Here is a 16363-nt window from a genome sequence, read left to right as displayed (position 1 = left end):
GACAAATGGATACCCACATGGAAAAGAATGAAGTTGGACTCCACCTCACATCATATAAAAATATTAACTCACAATGGATCAAAGACCTAAATGTAAGAACTAAAACTATCACTCCTGGAAGGAAACATAGATACAAGCTTTCATGAATTTAGATTAAGCAATGGTTTCTTAGATTGGATGCCAAAAGCACAAACAATGAAAGAAAACAAGGATAAATTAGACTTCATCAAAATTAAAAACTTTTGTGCTTAAAGGACACTATCAAGAGAATGTGAACACAACTCATATAATGGGAGAAAATATTTGCGAATCATATATCTGACAAGGGGATAGTATACCTAGCATCCAATAAAAAGAATTCTTACAGAATTTAACAATAAAAAGAAAAACAACCCTATTAAAAAATAGGCAAAGGATTTACATAGACATTTCTCCAAAGAATAATATAAATGGCCAATAAGAATACAATACACAGTATAATTAGCCATTAGAGAAATTAAAACCAAAACCACGATGAGATACTACTTCACATTCACTAGGCTGGTTAAAATAAAAAAGATAGACAATGATGAGTGATGGCAATGATGTGAAGAAAGGAGAACCTCATATATTGCTGGTGAGAATGTAAAATGCTGAAGCCGCTTTGGAAAACAGCTTGGCAGTTCCTAAAAAAGTTAAATATTGAGTTACCATAGGAAACAGCAATTCTACTCCTGGCCTTACAGGCAAGAGAACTGAAAACATCTATCTACATAACAACTTGTACATGAATGTTCAGAGCAGTATTATTTGTAATGTCTGTAAGACGGAAAAAACACAAATGTCCATCAACTGATGAATAGATGAATAAATGTGGTATACGTGTATGATGGAATACAATTCAGCCATGAACAGAAAATGAAGTACTAATACATGTTACACATGGATGAACCTTGAAAACAGTGTATTAAATAAAAGAAGTTGGCCACTGCATGTTGTATTATTCTACTTGTATGACATGCAGCCAAATCCATAGAAACAGAAAATAGATTGGTGGTTGCCAGGGGAAGAAGAGAGGAAGAATAGGAAATGGCCCCTAATGTGTACGGGATTTCTTTTGAGGTGATGAATATTCTGGAATTGGATAGTGGTAATAGTTCTACAACTTTGTGAATATAATAAAACCACTAAATTGTACACTTCAAAAGGGTGAATTTTATGGTGAATAAATCATCTCAATAAAAAGCACTATGAACAAAAAAAAGTGCAAATGACAAATTGGGTGAAAATATTTACAATGTATATCACAGATAAAAGGACAATATATGAAGAACTTTTAACAGTTAAGGGAAATAAGATAAAAATTCTATTAAAAAGTGGACAAATATGAATATTTCACACAAAAAAATACATTAAAGAAGTCCCTTAAACAATGAGAAGATATTCAATTCCATTTCAAATAAGAGAAATGCAGATTAAAACTATAATGAGTTGTCTTTTCTCACCTATCAGACTAGAACTAATTCAAAAGTTTGACAAAACATTCTTTTGGAAGAGACTCTGGGGAAATGAGCATGTTTGTCCATTGCTGGTGGAGATACGAATGGTTAGAAGCCCAGTGAAAGATAATTTGGCAGCATGCCACAAAACTACCAACATATTCTCCCTTTGACCAAGTAATCCCACTTCCAGGCATTTACTCTGAAACCACAACTCCCACAATACAAAAATATGTGTGTATAAGATTATTCATTATATTACTATAACTGCAAAATATGGGAACCTATCTAAATAATCCAAACATAGGACACTATTTGATAAAACAATAGTAGGTACAGAAAATGGATACCTCTGTAAAAATGAATGAAGATTTCTATGAATTGCTATAAAGTGATTTCCAGGATATATTAAGTGAAAAAAGCAAACATACACACAGCAAATAGATAACTTCCTGGGAAGAGGGAAGGACATTCCCAACCCTAGAATGTCAATTGATAAATGTGGATAGAATGGCAGAATGGAAAAATCACTAGTTCTCAGCCATCACAGTAAAAACTGGTTTGGGAATATTCATCAATGGATTCTAAGCCTAGAGGGAAATTTTGAAGAGGAGGAGGATATTTACATGATCTTAAAAATGTCTCTTTACAGAATGCTTATTGGCTAAAAGGGGAGAAATGTTACCATACAGTGAAGAAGCTATAGTACATCACTGTGACAGGATGACAAAAATTAATGTCACCACTGAAGGGCAGGTGGACATCATGTATCTCCAGATACAATACCCAAGGAGAATACAATTCTGGTTGGGAATGCCTTGTCCGAATCTAGTCATGAGAAAACACCCAGACAAACCCAACTGAGGCACAGTCTATAAATCAATTGGCTTGTATTCTTCAACAATTTCAGTGTCAGAAGAGTTACAAAGACAAGCTGAGAAACTTCTAGATTAAAGGAGACCAAGATTAAGGATTACATTAGTTTCGTGTGTGCAACATAGTGATTCAACAATTTTTTTTCATTTTGAAATGAAATTCAAAATTTTTTCATTTGTAATACGTGATCAAGGATTGGATCTTGCACTGGAGGGGAAAAACACTGCCATAAAGAACAGTACTGGGACAGTGACAAAAGAGAATATGGTCTGTTCCAATGTTAACATTCCTGAATTTGGTAACTATATTGTGGCTACATAAGATAATATCCTTGTTCTTATGAGACATATACTGAGGTATTCAGAGATAAAAGGATATGATATATTCAACATACATTCAGATGATTAAAAAATATAAATATCATTTGAGCTTATGTGTGTATGTGTGTTTGTACGTATGCTTAATAGATAAATAGAATGAACATGGCAAAGTAACATGGTGAATCTGGTGGTAACTACACTCACCATTGTGAGCATTTCAAAATGAAAAAAAATTATTGAATCACTATGTTGCACACCCAAAACTAATGTAATATTGCACATCAACTAAGCTTCAATTAAACATTTTAAAAAAATAAATAAATAAGCAAAATGATGAACCTGGGCCCCACCAACAAGAGGCACTACTTAACTGATTTCCCATTCGCACAGCCCTAAGGGTTCGTAGGAGTGATAAGGTCTGATACCATGGAAGGCCACACTTGCGTAGAATTCCTTTGCTGATCCCTGCCTCTAGATATTTGAATTTCTTTCTCTAAGCAGTGTTTCCTAAACTGTGGCCCAGAAAACACTAGTATCTTATAGACTTATTAGACTCTCCTCTTGATTCACAATCCACATTTTGCATTTTCAGTGCACTGTAAAACCATGTGTTAAAGATATTTAATTTTAACAATATTTCTCAAATTTATTGAACTACAAACTCTTCTTCTAGGAAGACCTATGAACTCTCATGAGATGCTAGTACTCTATGTATGGAACGTAGTTTGGGAAATGCTTCTCTAAACGAAAATCAGATGTTTGCACTGCCGACTGTCGGGTCTTAGAAGCCATCTTTAGAAGCCAGTGAATTTTGTTAGGGGCAATGGCTCTCGTTGGGTGACTCTGAGCATCAATATTATCACTTGTCTTCCTCTGAACTTTACAAACTGGTGCAGCAAAGATAGCTCTGAGACCTTGAGGGCGAATCTGGATTTAGTAAGAAAACATTTAGGAAAAATGGACTAAGAAAGAAACCTTAAAATTAAATTTCAGACTCTATTCTATCAAACGAGAGTAAAATAATATAAAAAACATGGCAAGGTTGGTGAGAAACTGCTTCAGTTAAGAACAAAGAAAAACCAGCTTCTGGTGGTGAGGTAAATCAGAATAACCTTTTGGAAGAATGTTAGTATGAATCAAGAACTATAAAGTATTCATCTTTCCACCCAGTAGTTTAATTTTTTAGAAATTTACACCAGCAAATAATTCAAAAAAAGAAGAAATTATTTTGTATAACAATACTTAGAATCATTGATACTAACAAAAAATTACAAAGCCACCAGTGTTCCTATGCTTAGTAAGTACCATCAGCCACACAGTGACCTAAGCTAGAAATCTGTCATAAAGCTGGACTCCTCCATCTCCTCTCTTCCCCACATCTGCACAACCCCCAGGCCTGCCATTTCTACTCTCCATGTAGCTCTCAAATCTGTCCAGGTCTCTCAAACCCTGGACATGGTCTCAGTTCAGGCTGTCATCATCCCCTACCTGGACTGCTGTGGCCATTACCTGAGTCATCTCCCTGCTTATCTCTCCACCACTCAGTACATTCTCCATACCACAGAGCCATCCTTGTAGGCAGACAATCTGATAATGCCAGTCTCCCTGCTTGAAAACCTTTATGTGGCCTTCGGATGAAGCTCAAATTCCTTAACATGCTTTCAACACCCTACCTGAATGATAACCATCTACTGCCTTCACCATTCCCACTGCCTAAGCAGAGGAAACTTCTTGCAGTTGCCTGAATGTGTCAAGCTTTGTCTCACCTCCAGACCTTTGTACATGTTCTTCTTGCTGTCTGGGCCAGTCTTCCTCACCAATTAGGACTTTTGAAACAGGATCTACATTTATTACCCTTTTTTCCTCACATCGCACCCACTATACAGTGTGGTTTATGTCCTCATAATTGCCCCAGTGTTTCCATCAAAAAAAAAGAAAAAAACTAAAGAAAGAAAAGGAAAGAGAAAAAATTTTTAATTCATATGTCGCACTAAATATCAGGCATTGTGCTAAGCACTTTACAAATATTAACTCATTTCTCCCCCAGCAACTCCATGTCCTCTGTAGCAGCAAAAGCTATCAAACGACGTAGAGGATATCTCTTTCATTTTCACTTTTCCTCTTGTTTTCTGGCAAATTCTTCCCTTTTTCCTTTGCCAGGTTATCCTTCTTTATGTGACCACTGAATTCCAAATTTCTTCAAGACTCTGTCGCCAGTCTTTCCTCTTCTCACTCCATGAACCCTCCATAGGCATCTCACCCTCTCTCAAGGCAATTGCTGTGCATAAGCACACGGCTGCCTGACCTATTTTCTGAGCTCCAATCCTGATTATCTGACTGCCTGGCTGTCGCTTCCACTTCGATGCCTCATGGACATTCCTGACTCGCCATCAAAACCTGAGCTCACCATCTCTCCAGCACCCAGTCACGCCTGCTCCCACACTGTCAAGGCCATGAACACCCCATTTATTGTTCAGAACAGAAACCCAGGAGCCGCTTTTCCCTTCCCTCTTTCCCCCACATCCAATCAATCTCCGTATCGCATCACCTCTGCTTCCTAAGTCTTTGTCAGATCTGTCTTCTTCTCTCGCCCTTACTCTCACCATCATAATCAAGCCGCCATCGACTTCAGCTTCTCTACTTCAATAGCCTCCTATCTGTTCTCTCTATTTCTACCCTTTTCCCCAATCCAGTCTCCACAATTCAGCCAGAATAATCTTTCTAAAAAATACTGGGTTTGAATCTGGGTTATGCCATGCATTGGCAGGAATGTTTCTTCTGGGTCACTCAACCTTTCTAATTCTTGACTTCCTTATTTATACACTGGAAATAATCTGTCACAGGGTGGGAGTAATTAATATTTAAGAGTGATAATATTTAAGAGTGATAATATTTAAGAGTGATAATCCAGATAAAATGAATGAATAGAACACTCTAAGGGAGTATAAATGATCAGACAAATTTAAAAAGAAACAGCAATAAAGACCTCTCGTTTTACCTCGTTTTGAAATAACAGGAATGAGTTGTATGCAGCTTACAAGTTTAACAGGGAAAAAAAAAAATCTCAACAATTTTAAATGTGCTTTTAGTAAATGATATGATACAAACACATTGAGCTCGCTGTGATGGTTGACTTTATGTGCCAAGTTGGCTAGGCTATGGTGCCCGGTTATTAGGCCAAACACTAGATGTTGCTGTGAATAAATTTTGTAGATGTGATGAACTTTGGCAATCAATAGACTGAGTAAAGGAGATTACCCTCAGTAACACAAAAGGGCTTCATGCACTTGAAGGCCTCAAGAGAAAAATGCTGAGGCTTCCTGGAGAAGAAGGAATTCTGCCTCAAGACTCTAATATAGAGATCTCGCCTGAGTTTCGCGCTGGCCCACCCACCTTACGGATTTGGGACTTGTCGGCTCCTACAAACGTGTGAGTTAATTCCTTAAAATCAATCTCTGTCTCTCTCTCTATATATATATATGTGGATATCCTATTGTTTCTGGTTCTCCAGATAACCCTGACTGACAACTCACAGAAGAATGTTACAAGGATAAAGTAGAAAAGCAGCTAATAGATGACAACTCTAAGTGGTTTCAGGTAAAGATTTTAGTGTGCAGTAGAACAGAACCCAAATTAGTTTGATAACAGAAGCTCTCAATAGATAAACACTAATGGATAAAGACACTTTGAGAAATAAGACTTAAATTATGCACCTAATATGAGAAAAGTCATCTTCAGGGAGTCTCAGACTGTGGAGTATGCACCTGGCAACAGAGGCCTGTATACCCGTATCCATCTACATGAAGATATTTGCTGAACACCTCCTCCAGGCCAAGTGTTCTACTTACCCGGCACAAACAACAAAGCCAGGTGTTCTCAGAACTGCCATTTCACTTGTGCCCATGAAAAGCAATGGGTCTAGAACAGCTTTGATGACCCACATGTCGCAGCTTACCTGCAAAAAATGGTTGATGGATGCGTCGTGAAATCCCAGGGCTTGTTCTGCACCTGCTAATTCCCGCAATATTGGTACACACTCAAGACTTTCTTCACCTTTGCTGATCCCAATATATTCTAAAGCCTCTTGGTAGTGGGGAAGAGCTTCTTTTGATTTCTTCTGACCTTGATATACCCTAAAAAAAAGGGACTATTTTTAAAATTGAAAATATAGGTGGTCTGGTGGTTAGGATTTGGCTCTCTGATCCATTGTCCAGGTTTGTTTCCTGATCCCTAAGCCTTTCTTTCCTCCAAGAGGCAGCAGGATGATTCAAATCCTGGCTTCACTGCTTAGTAGACTTATGAACTCCAAGTCCCTTAGCTGTAACCTCATCTGTAAATTAGGAATCATAACAGTGCCTACTTCAATGACTCAGGAAGATTGAATTAGTTAATATTCATAAAAACACCTAGAACAGTCTTTGACACATAGTAAGAGCTATATAGGTGTTGGTCTAAAAAATTCACATACTTACCAAAACAACAGCAGCAACACAAAGGATGCAGAGATGCTGATAACGAATCTGTTGAGAAATTATAGAAATTTCCCAGTATTGGTGAGGGGGTGAAGCACTCTCATTAACTGTTGTGGAAAATGTAATTTGGGCATAAACCTTTCTCAATTAAAATTATACATAGATATGTACACACACACATTTCTGCTAATTGCAACTTTAGCAGCTTATCTGTTCAAGATACTCTGGCAGGACAAGAAGATATATATGAGGATGTTCACCTACGCATTCTCTGTAATAGCAGAAAAGTACAAAGTACTTAAACTACACCAATAGGCAATCGTCAAAGCAGATTACAGTAAGTTTATCTATACTGCGGAATGCCATGTGGCCATGAAAGTTAACATTGATCCATATTTATCAACACAAAAGTATATCCACTATATTCTTCAGCCAAAAAGGCAGATTACAAAAATAGTTTGTGTACTATCTCATGAATGTGAAAATTGTCTATCTAATCTATATATGTGTTTTTACATATTTAAGAGGTATTTAAATGGTCATCACTAAAATGTTAGCAACAATTCTGTCTAAGAAGTTGGTTCTGAGTGATTTTACTTCTCTTGTTCATGCTTTCTAAATTTTCCAAATTTTCTTTTATAAAACTATATTACTTTTACATTAGAAAAATGTTAATTTAAAATTTATAAGTAAAGGTGGCACAGGAAAATATTCTTATAGCTCTGGTGACAGGACTCTCTTGTATTAAAAATGTATCCCTATATTTTGTTCAGTAAGCACAATAGATATTGAAAAACACCTTCTCCAAAATATTTGCTGAAACTATTAGAAACTTTCTTTTTGCAATGGAAAAATTTAACTACAAAATTCATATTGAAAGATATCAACCCTTCCTGTTACACTCCCTCCCCGAATCTTTATGACAGAAAGGCTCTAGAACTTCCAAATTGCCCTTGGGTAAACTGAGATAATATGAGAAAGTGACTAAGGATCACACACAAAAAAGGTCTTCTTTTCAACTCAACCACTGGATATTTTTCACAATTATCTTTGCTCTCCAGTGAACTTCAAAGGGATTGACTGATAGAAGTAAACATACTTCTCAGATTTGTGGTTCAGATGGCCATAGTGAAATAAAATGCTGACTGAACAGCTTATAAATGAGGATGCATCTTATAATTGAAAAGAGTTTCAAAATACAGGAAGATGCCAGGGCTATGTTCCTGGACCAAGTAGGGTCTAGGCTGTAGCTTGCAGTAACTCTAATCATGGAAAGGAAGAGATTAATAGGTGATTTAGTAATACTGGACTTGCCTTCTAACCCTTAATGAACTTAGAATGTAGTGGGTAATAATTAACTTCATAAGTATCATATTTTATTTCTGAAGAGAAAACCCGCTAGCCTATTTGATGATACAAAGAGGCTTTGAAACACATGGATGGTAAAAACTACTTAGCCAAAGACTTAGATTACTGGTAGACAAAAGGTTAAATAATTGAAAACAGGAGTCAGCCAAACTATGGCCTGTGAGCCAAATCTACTCACTGCCTGTTTTTGTAAATAAAGTTTTATTGGCACACAGCCACTCCGATTTGTTTACACATTGTCTATGGCTGCTTCTGCTATACAATGGCAGAGCTGAGTAGCTGCAAGAGACACCAGAAGGCTTACAAAGCCTGAAATATTTACTGTCTGGGACTTTACAGAAAAAGTTTGCCAACTTCTTGCCTAGACTCCAGAGAAAGTCACATACTTTCAAAATGACTTCAGATTTTTTTCCACCTAATTTAACCTACAGAACTCAGACAAGGCTGTAGATATTTGAGCAAAGGAGAAAAAAAAATCTTCTTCCTTTCTCATGTTCATGAATGATCCAGTGTGTTCCAAGGAAGAAAAGAATATGTTCTTTGTTTCCAAGGCTGCTGAAAAAATCATAGAAGAGTAATAAAGGAAATAAAAATGCCAAGATGACTTCATCTGGGCAACAGATGTAAAAGAAAGCTTAGTAATCAGGCTCATAAATACAAAAAAAAAAAAAAGAAAGAAAAGTAAACAATAACAAGCCATAAATTAATGCATATATCAACAATTAATTGTCCCTTTCCTGTGACTGAACACTAAAGAAAAGTATTTGGGGGTTTATAATGGTGGAGAACAGGGCCAACATGTAAGCATCTACTAACTACCTTAGCCAAAAGCACAGCGTATCACTCCAAGTTAATGCCATGTCACCTTTTCAGATGTCAAGAAGTCATCCTTCAAATACCCAGCTCTCAGAGAAAATTTTATTAAGAAGAACACAGGATGAGAGGCTGGGCAATCAGTTACAAGTATTGCAGTGAGGAGTAGAAAACCAAAATGGTAATTTGAGCATCCTTACTAGGTCACACAACCTGGTTTCCTCATCTGAACACTGGTGTCTAATAGGGCTGTTGTGGGAATCAAGTGAGATGTCTGAGAGTGCTTGCAAACGGAAGCGAGTTAGACAGACTGGTATTAAGTTCCTATACGTGATCATACATTGTACTCCTTCCCTTCCCAATCTGTAGCCTGTAGGGAACTGAGCACCACAGTCTCTCAGGTTGCTCTCAAGTTGGATTGGGCTCAGTTGTATCTCAGCTTTCTCCCACCCACCCACATAAGAAAGACTTTGTGAAGCCCAAATAATAGGCAGAATCAGTCAAACTCATGTACAAGTGAAGTAGGCATTTTCTTACCCAAATGAGCTTTTTAACTGAGAATAATTTATAAGAGCATTATATATTCATCATTAAAAGTAGATTTTTAAAAATTGTTTAGTTGACCCCTTCCAAGGATCCTTTTTAGTTTTAAAAGGATCATAATGTTTTAGAATCTGCTTCTTTCACTTAATCATATATTAAAATGTGGCAATGAATGCTATAACATTACTTTTCACGGCTGAGAGGTATCATCACATTTGACTGACCACTCATCTTCAAAAATGGTTTGTAGAAAATTTTTACAAATCATATTACTGATAAGGGACTTGCATCCAGAATATGTAAACAACTCTTACAACAATAAAAAAAAGCAATCTGATTTAAAAATGGGCAAAGTAGCTGAACAGTCTCTTTTCTAAAGGACATGTACAAATGGTCAATATGCTCATAAAGAGATAGTCGTCATCATTAGTCATCAAAGACATGCATATCAAAACTACAATGAGACACCACTTCATGCCCCCTGGGACAGTGGCTATAAAAGAAAAAAAGATAATAACAAGTGTTGACAAGGATGTGGAGAAATTGGAGCCCTTACTTGCCACTGGTGGGAATGTAAAATAGTGTAGCTACTTGGGAAAAACAGTGTCAGTTCCTCAAAAGTTTAAACGTAGAATTACTATATGACCCAGCAATTCTCTCCTATATATATACCCAAAAGAAATGAAAATATATATCTACATAAAAACTTATACATGAATGTTCATAACAGCACTATTCATAAGAGCCAACTCATATGTTAACTAAATAAGGAATGAGTTAATAAAATGTGGTATATCCATACAATGGGAAATTAGTCAGTCATAAAAAAGGAAGCATTGATACATGTTACAACACAGATGAAACTTGAAAGGTGGATGCCAAATGAAAAAGGCCAGTCACAAAAGACCACATATTGTATGATTCTGTTTACATGAAATGACCAGAATAGGCAAATCCATAGGCAAAGAAACTAGATTAGTGGTTGTCAGAGTTGGGGGAACAGGGTAATAGGGAGAGGCTGCTAATGGGATGAAAATATAAAACTGGTTGCAGTGAAGGCTGCATAACTTTGTTAATATACTAAAAATCATTTAACTGTATACTTTAATTGGGTGAATTGTATGGTACCTGAGCTATATTCCAATAGATCTGTTATTTTTTTAAAATTTTGAGCATTTGGCAGTAAAATTAAATATAGATGAGACTCAGTAGTACCCACAAACTTAGTTACTTCGTTTAAACAAATAACTATAATAATAATCATTAAGTAAAAGTCAAAATATTTTTCTCTTAATTTCATCCTTGAGCCAGCCATCACTTCTAAGCTGAGCATTCAGAGCAGTTCAGAAAAAGATGGGAAATTGGTCCTGCGTGATTGTATGAACCTAGAACAGAAAAACCCCACCTGTTGTACGGTCGGGATTGAGGAGAGCAGAGCAGGTTGCAGAGCCTGCTGCCCCTGATGCAGCACAGTGGGCATCCCAAGGCGGGCCGTAAGCTGGGCTTGGACCCTGAGCAATCAGCCTCTCTGATCATCCAGAGCTGTGGTCATGTTTCCTGATGAGCCCTAAGGCCTATGTCTCCCGGTGAATGCCCAGTTCTATGAAAACTATAATTTTAAATGAGAAAGCTCAAAATTCACAGAAAAGCTGTAGAAAATTATTCTTAACAGAGTATTCCAGTAAATCAATTACTCTGTAAGTTTAAATATGTTAGTATATTTCATACACGACCCCTGGAGAACACAGATGTGGAAGAATCCCCAAACCGGTGATAAACCCAGAATCTTCTTCCTTTGGCTGATTGTGTCAAGCTGATAGCTGTGGTTCGGGAAACTGGCTTGAGGACTGAGATATAGAAAAAAGGTAAGTTCAAGGCAGTTGCCAAAGCTACTCAGGCTAGCAGAATTTGCACCATGTGCCAAAGACGGGCTGGAGTAGAAAGGCAATCCTCCGGCCCAGAGCGGAGGGAAGTGCCCCAGGCCATCTCGGGGATGGTTTTGGAGTTCTGACCCGACTCCGAAGGGCTCAGACCTGAAAGCCCCCTGAGGCTCCTGCTGCTTCCTCGGAGTCCTGGTGGACCCCTGCCCGAGGCGGCGAATGGGGTCATGGATCCAGCCCGTGCTCTGCTGGCTGGGCTGGGAGCACGGACCTCGGGCCGTGTTGGCCTGGGGGAAAGAGCGGTTTTTTCTAATTTTCACAAAGGCTCTGTGCACTCACCCAACTGTGTACAAAGGTGGCAGAAGCTCTGCTGGGACACTGATTTTCCTGGACTTGATGAGTTCAGATGAGTCTTGAGAGTCACTTGAACTTTCCCATCTGGCTCCCCTGACGCCAGCTCCCTTTCCGCCCCCCAGCTGCGTCATGCATGTCCTCCCTCTGTGTCTTTGCTGGTCCTCCTAATCAGGAATATTCTTTCTTTCTTCCGTCTCTGCCTGGCAAACTGCCATTCATCTTTCAACTACCATACCTCTTTCGCTTTGGGCTTAGCTGTCTCCCTCTTCAGGAAGCCTTCCTCTGCCAGGGCCAGGACTAGAGGCGGACCAATGAGATACACCCCATTTAAGGTGGTGCTGACTCTCAGGGGTGGGCAAGAGCATGGTTAGCACCAAAGAGGGAGTGCCTCCTTAAAAGGTGTGGCCTGGGCCCTGGCTCTGTTCCCAGACGTCCCAGGCTGGGTCCGGTGCCCCTGGGAACATCAGGCTCTGCCCCCACAGGACTGTGAGCCTCCCTGCTCAGGAAACAGCTCTCATACTGTGTTATAACTGCCTGGCGTCTCAGCACCAATCCCGGTAGTGCTGGGCTCTGCGAAGGCAGGGTCCGAAGCTGCCTCGCTCACCTTGGCACCTCCAGCACCGTGCACAGTGTCTGCCACACAGTGGGTGCCAGGTGTCTGATGGAAAGAAGGGGGAGGAGGGGAGGAAGGAAGAGAACCTGCAAATCCATTTGCTTAGAGACTATGAGCCTGTAGTTCATACCTTAATTTCTGTAGATTCCAGAATACATTTTAGGGAAAAAAATTCTTCAAGAAAGGAACATGTTCTCACACTGATTTGGTTGCAAAAATATTACAGACTATTGATCTAATTAAGGGTTGGGAAATTTGTTGATGAAATTTGTTGAGCTTTTACAAAAGATGAAATAAAAGAAACCTTGTAAGAACCTATAAAGGGTTGAGTTTTGTTCCCCTGCCCCACCCCAAATTTATAGGTCGAAGTCTTCACCCCCAGTGTCCCAGAATATGACTATTTGGAAATAGAGTCATTGCAGATGTAATTAGTTAAATTAAGAAGATGTCATACAGAGTAGAGGGGCCCTAGTCCAGTATGACTGGTGTTCCTATAAAAAGGAGAAATTTTGGGCACAGAGACACATACAGGGAGAGCGCCACCTGAACATGAAGGCAGAGATCAGGGTGATGCATCTACAAGCCAAGGAACACAGAAGATGGTCGGTATCCACCAGAAGCAAGTAGAGAGGCATAGAGCGGACTCTTTTTCACAGCCCCCAGGAAGAGCCCATACTGCTGACATCTCTATGGCAGACTTCCAGCCTCCAGAGCCAAGAGAGGAGAACTTTCTGTTGTTTAAGCCACCTAGGTTGTGGTACTTTGTTATGGCAGTGCTAGCAAACTGATGTGGAACCCCTGCTGGCTGACTCCAGGCCCAGAGGTGTTCCTTCCACCAGTAGGCGCACAGAAAAACCCTGGGCATACTCACACTTAGCAGCGACTTCGATGCAGGAGCACCAAGTTTGTAAATCATACTTTGCTGAAGCCCAGCTTTCTATTACTTCAATGCCTGCTGTTGAGAAGGAAACCTGGAAGCAGGCAAATTCAGCAAGAACAAACATATGGCCATAGTTTTGCTCCTGCTACAAAAATGTCCAAATGAAAGCAAACCATGTGACTCCAGGGACATTCAGCAAGCCACATTTAGTGATGCCAGCCCTGGAGGCACAGTTTCCCATGAGGCATCCCCATGAAGTGGATTCATTGCCATTTCTGAACCCTCTACATTTGAAAGATTTTTGTCAGCCAATTATTGGCCTCACATCTCAAACTCTACTGGATTGTTCTGACTCTGAGTCCTTCTTGCCCTTGTAGCTAAAACTAGTTAACTCCTCACTTAGATTATCTAACAGGGAAGAAATTAGATCTCTCACACTATGTACACAAAAGTTTCAAGTGTAGTAGGGGCTTAAATTTTAAAAGCAAAACTTTGATATGTTTGAGAGAAAAGGAAAAGGGAAAGGGAAAGTAACTCTGTGATTCTGGGTAGGGAAGGTTATCTGAAATAAGATACAATAGGTACAAATCAGAACAGAAGAGACGGGTAAATTTAGTCACATTAAAACTAAAAATTCCTGTGCATCAGGTCAACATAAAGAAAACAAGAAGGCAAGCAATATATTTGGAGTACATAAAATATATGTAACTAGCAAGTAATTTGCCAGAAATATGGAGAATGTCCACAAATTAATAAGGAAAAGGCAATAGACCAAGTAAAAAAATGAGCAAAAGATATGAATACATAATGCACACAACAGGAGATCTTAATGTCCAACAAACGTATGTAAAAATGTTCAACCTCACTATCGGGAATGCAATTAAAGAAACCATATGATTAGGAAAGATGAGAAGTCTGACAATGTCAAGGGTTGGCAAGGATGTGGAGTAACGGGAATTTATATATCCTGCTGGTGAGAGTATAAATTTGCATTTGACAAACACAGTAAAGTAGAAGATGTGGATACTTGTCAAGTAGGCAGTTCCACTCCTGAGCATATACCTCAGAGACAGTCTTGAATGTGTGCCCAAAGGAGACAGGTACAAGAGTGATCAGGCAAATTGTAACAGCTGAGAAATTAGAATTTCATTCCTATCCAACGTATATGTTCACCCTCACAAGAAGGGAGAACTAAGGGGAAAGTCAGATGGAAAAAACACAATATGGATGTTTAAAATGAAGAGAGTAAAGCTGCATGTATCAGCTGACATAGACATATCTCAAAAATACAAATGTAATGGTGGGGGGGGAAGCAAACTAAGAAGGAAATATAAATACTTAAAAAATAAAATATAATCCTGTATATTTGGCTCTACATGTGCACACTCAGAGGAATGAGAAATACTAAATTCAACATAATAATTACCTGTAACGTGGGGGGAAGAAAACAGAATTGGGAAGAACATGTAACACGCTTTCATTTATCTGAAACATTCCATTTTGTAAGTCTGGTAGTGTGTACGTGAGTACTTAACAAATTCTGTAGTTTCACCGACCTGAGACATTTTGTTTAGAAGATGAACAAACACAACATTCTATTGTGTAGTGTGTGCAAAGAATGAAGCCCTTTCTATGGCTCACCCTTTGAAGTTACTGTCACCTCCTTCTCCAGGGTCCTGGCACCTACTACAGCAGCCAGAGATGGAGGCTGGCAAGCTCATGCCATCTACAGTGGGTGTTCTGGAGCTCATTGGGGGTATGCTGTTCACAAGAAGAGAAGAGAAGAGAGGAAATAAAATTACTTTAGCTTCACAATATATTTAATAAAAAAGGAATTGAGGGATCCTATATCAGGAAATAACTAAATTACAGTCTTACCTCCATCTCTAACTTACTTAAAGCATCAGTCAATTTCAGGTAATCTTGTCTGTCTCCATTTGCTCATATGTAATGTTTGGGAGAGCAACATTTTCTCCTTTCCATTTCTACCTGCCAGGAACGCTTTGAGGATTTATTACCTAGTGTGCCCGTAATGTGTTTAGGCAGCTTTAGGAAACACACTAGACAGATGAAAAGATAGAGAATTTTGAGCAGAATGTGGCAGTATGCTAATCTGGCAGGTCCACAACTTACACCGTGGCATATTTTATTGAATGAAAATACATCCACAGTAATCTACAGAGTGCATAATGAGCCACTATCTCATTTCAGATGAGCTTCAGAAAGTCTCACAGGGATGGAGTCTTGTTTTAACATGCAACAAACAAATGAATCTTCTATGGTATCACTAAGGCAACAGAGGGTTTCCTTTTAAAAACTCTAGAATTTGGCAAGAATACTGAGCACCAGTGAAAAGCAGAGGCTTTGTGGGGAAGTTGCTGATGATTGGAATATGGTGAGGAATCAGTCCTGAAAGAGGACAAGTGGGATTGTCTAGAGTTAAAGCAGGAGAAGATTTACATGTGGGTCTCTGTCTACTACCTGGCACATACAGGTAACAGGCTTTGCTCTGTAGAAGTTTCCATTCTGTGCTAGTGAAAGTGCTCGGTGCTGTGGGGAAGGGCCCAGATGCCAGAGCTTGAGAGACCTGGGTCTGCTCTGCCACTGTCCAGCCGTGTGACCTGGGGAAGTGGCCTCATTTCTCTCAGCCTCAGTTGCTTCATTGGTAAATGGGATACTAAGGGTACCCACCTCATAGGGTGGACTGCGGATTAAATGAGATGAGGTCTCCAAAGCCTTAGCAAGATCCTGGCACAGATGGGGGCC

General features: G+C 39.1%; 1 protein-coding gene across 3 annotated transcripts in view; it reads right to left on the bottom strand.

Moving 5' to 3' along the window:
- TTC23 (tetratricopeptide repeat domain 23) overlaps positions 1 to 16363 on the bottom strand; it is a 100846-nt gene that overhangs the window by 43078 nt on the left and 41405 nt on the right. For 2 of the 3 annotated variants that reach the window (XM_036878716.2, XM_036878717.2), the window contains exons 6-7: positions 7147 to 7194; positions 6630 to 6807 (exon numbers count right to left, since the gene is read on the bottom strand). In XM_036878716.2, coding sequence (XP_036734611.2) covers positions 6630 to 6807; positions 7147 to 7194 — 226 coding nt within the window. The remainder of the gene's footprint in view (positions 1 to 6629; positions 6808 to 7146; positions 7195 to 16363) is intronic. The other variant, XM_036878718.2, reaches the window with a different exon arrangement.

The sequence above is a fragment of the Manis pentadactyla genome, chromosome 18 (genome assembly GCF_030020395.1).
Source record: "Manis pentadactyla isolate mManPen7 chromosome 18, mManPen7.hap1, whole genome shotgun sequence".
NCBI lineage: Eukaryota > Metazoa > Chordata > Mammalia > Pholidota > Manidae > Manis > Manis pentadactyla.
Note: the sequence above shows the minus strand (reverse complement) of the source record. Positions and strands in the feature narration are given on the sequence as shown.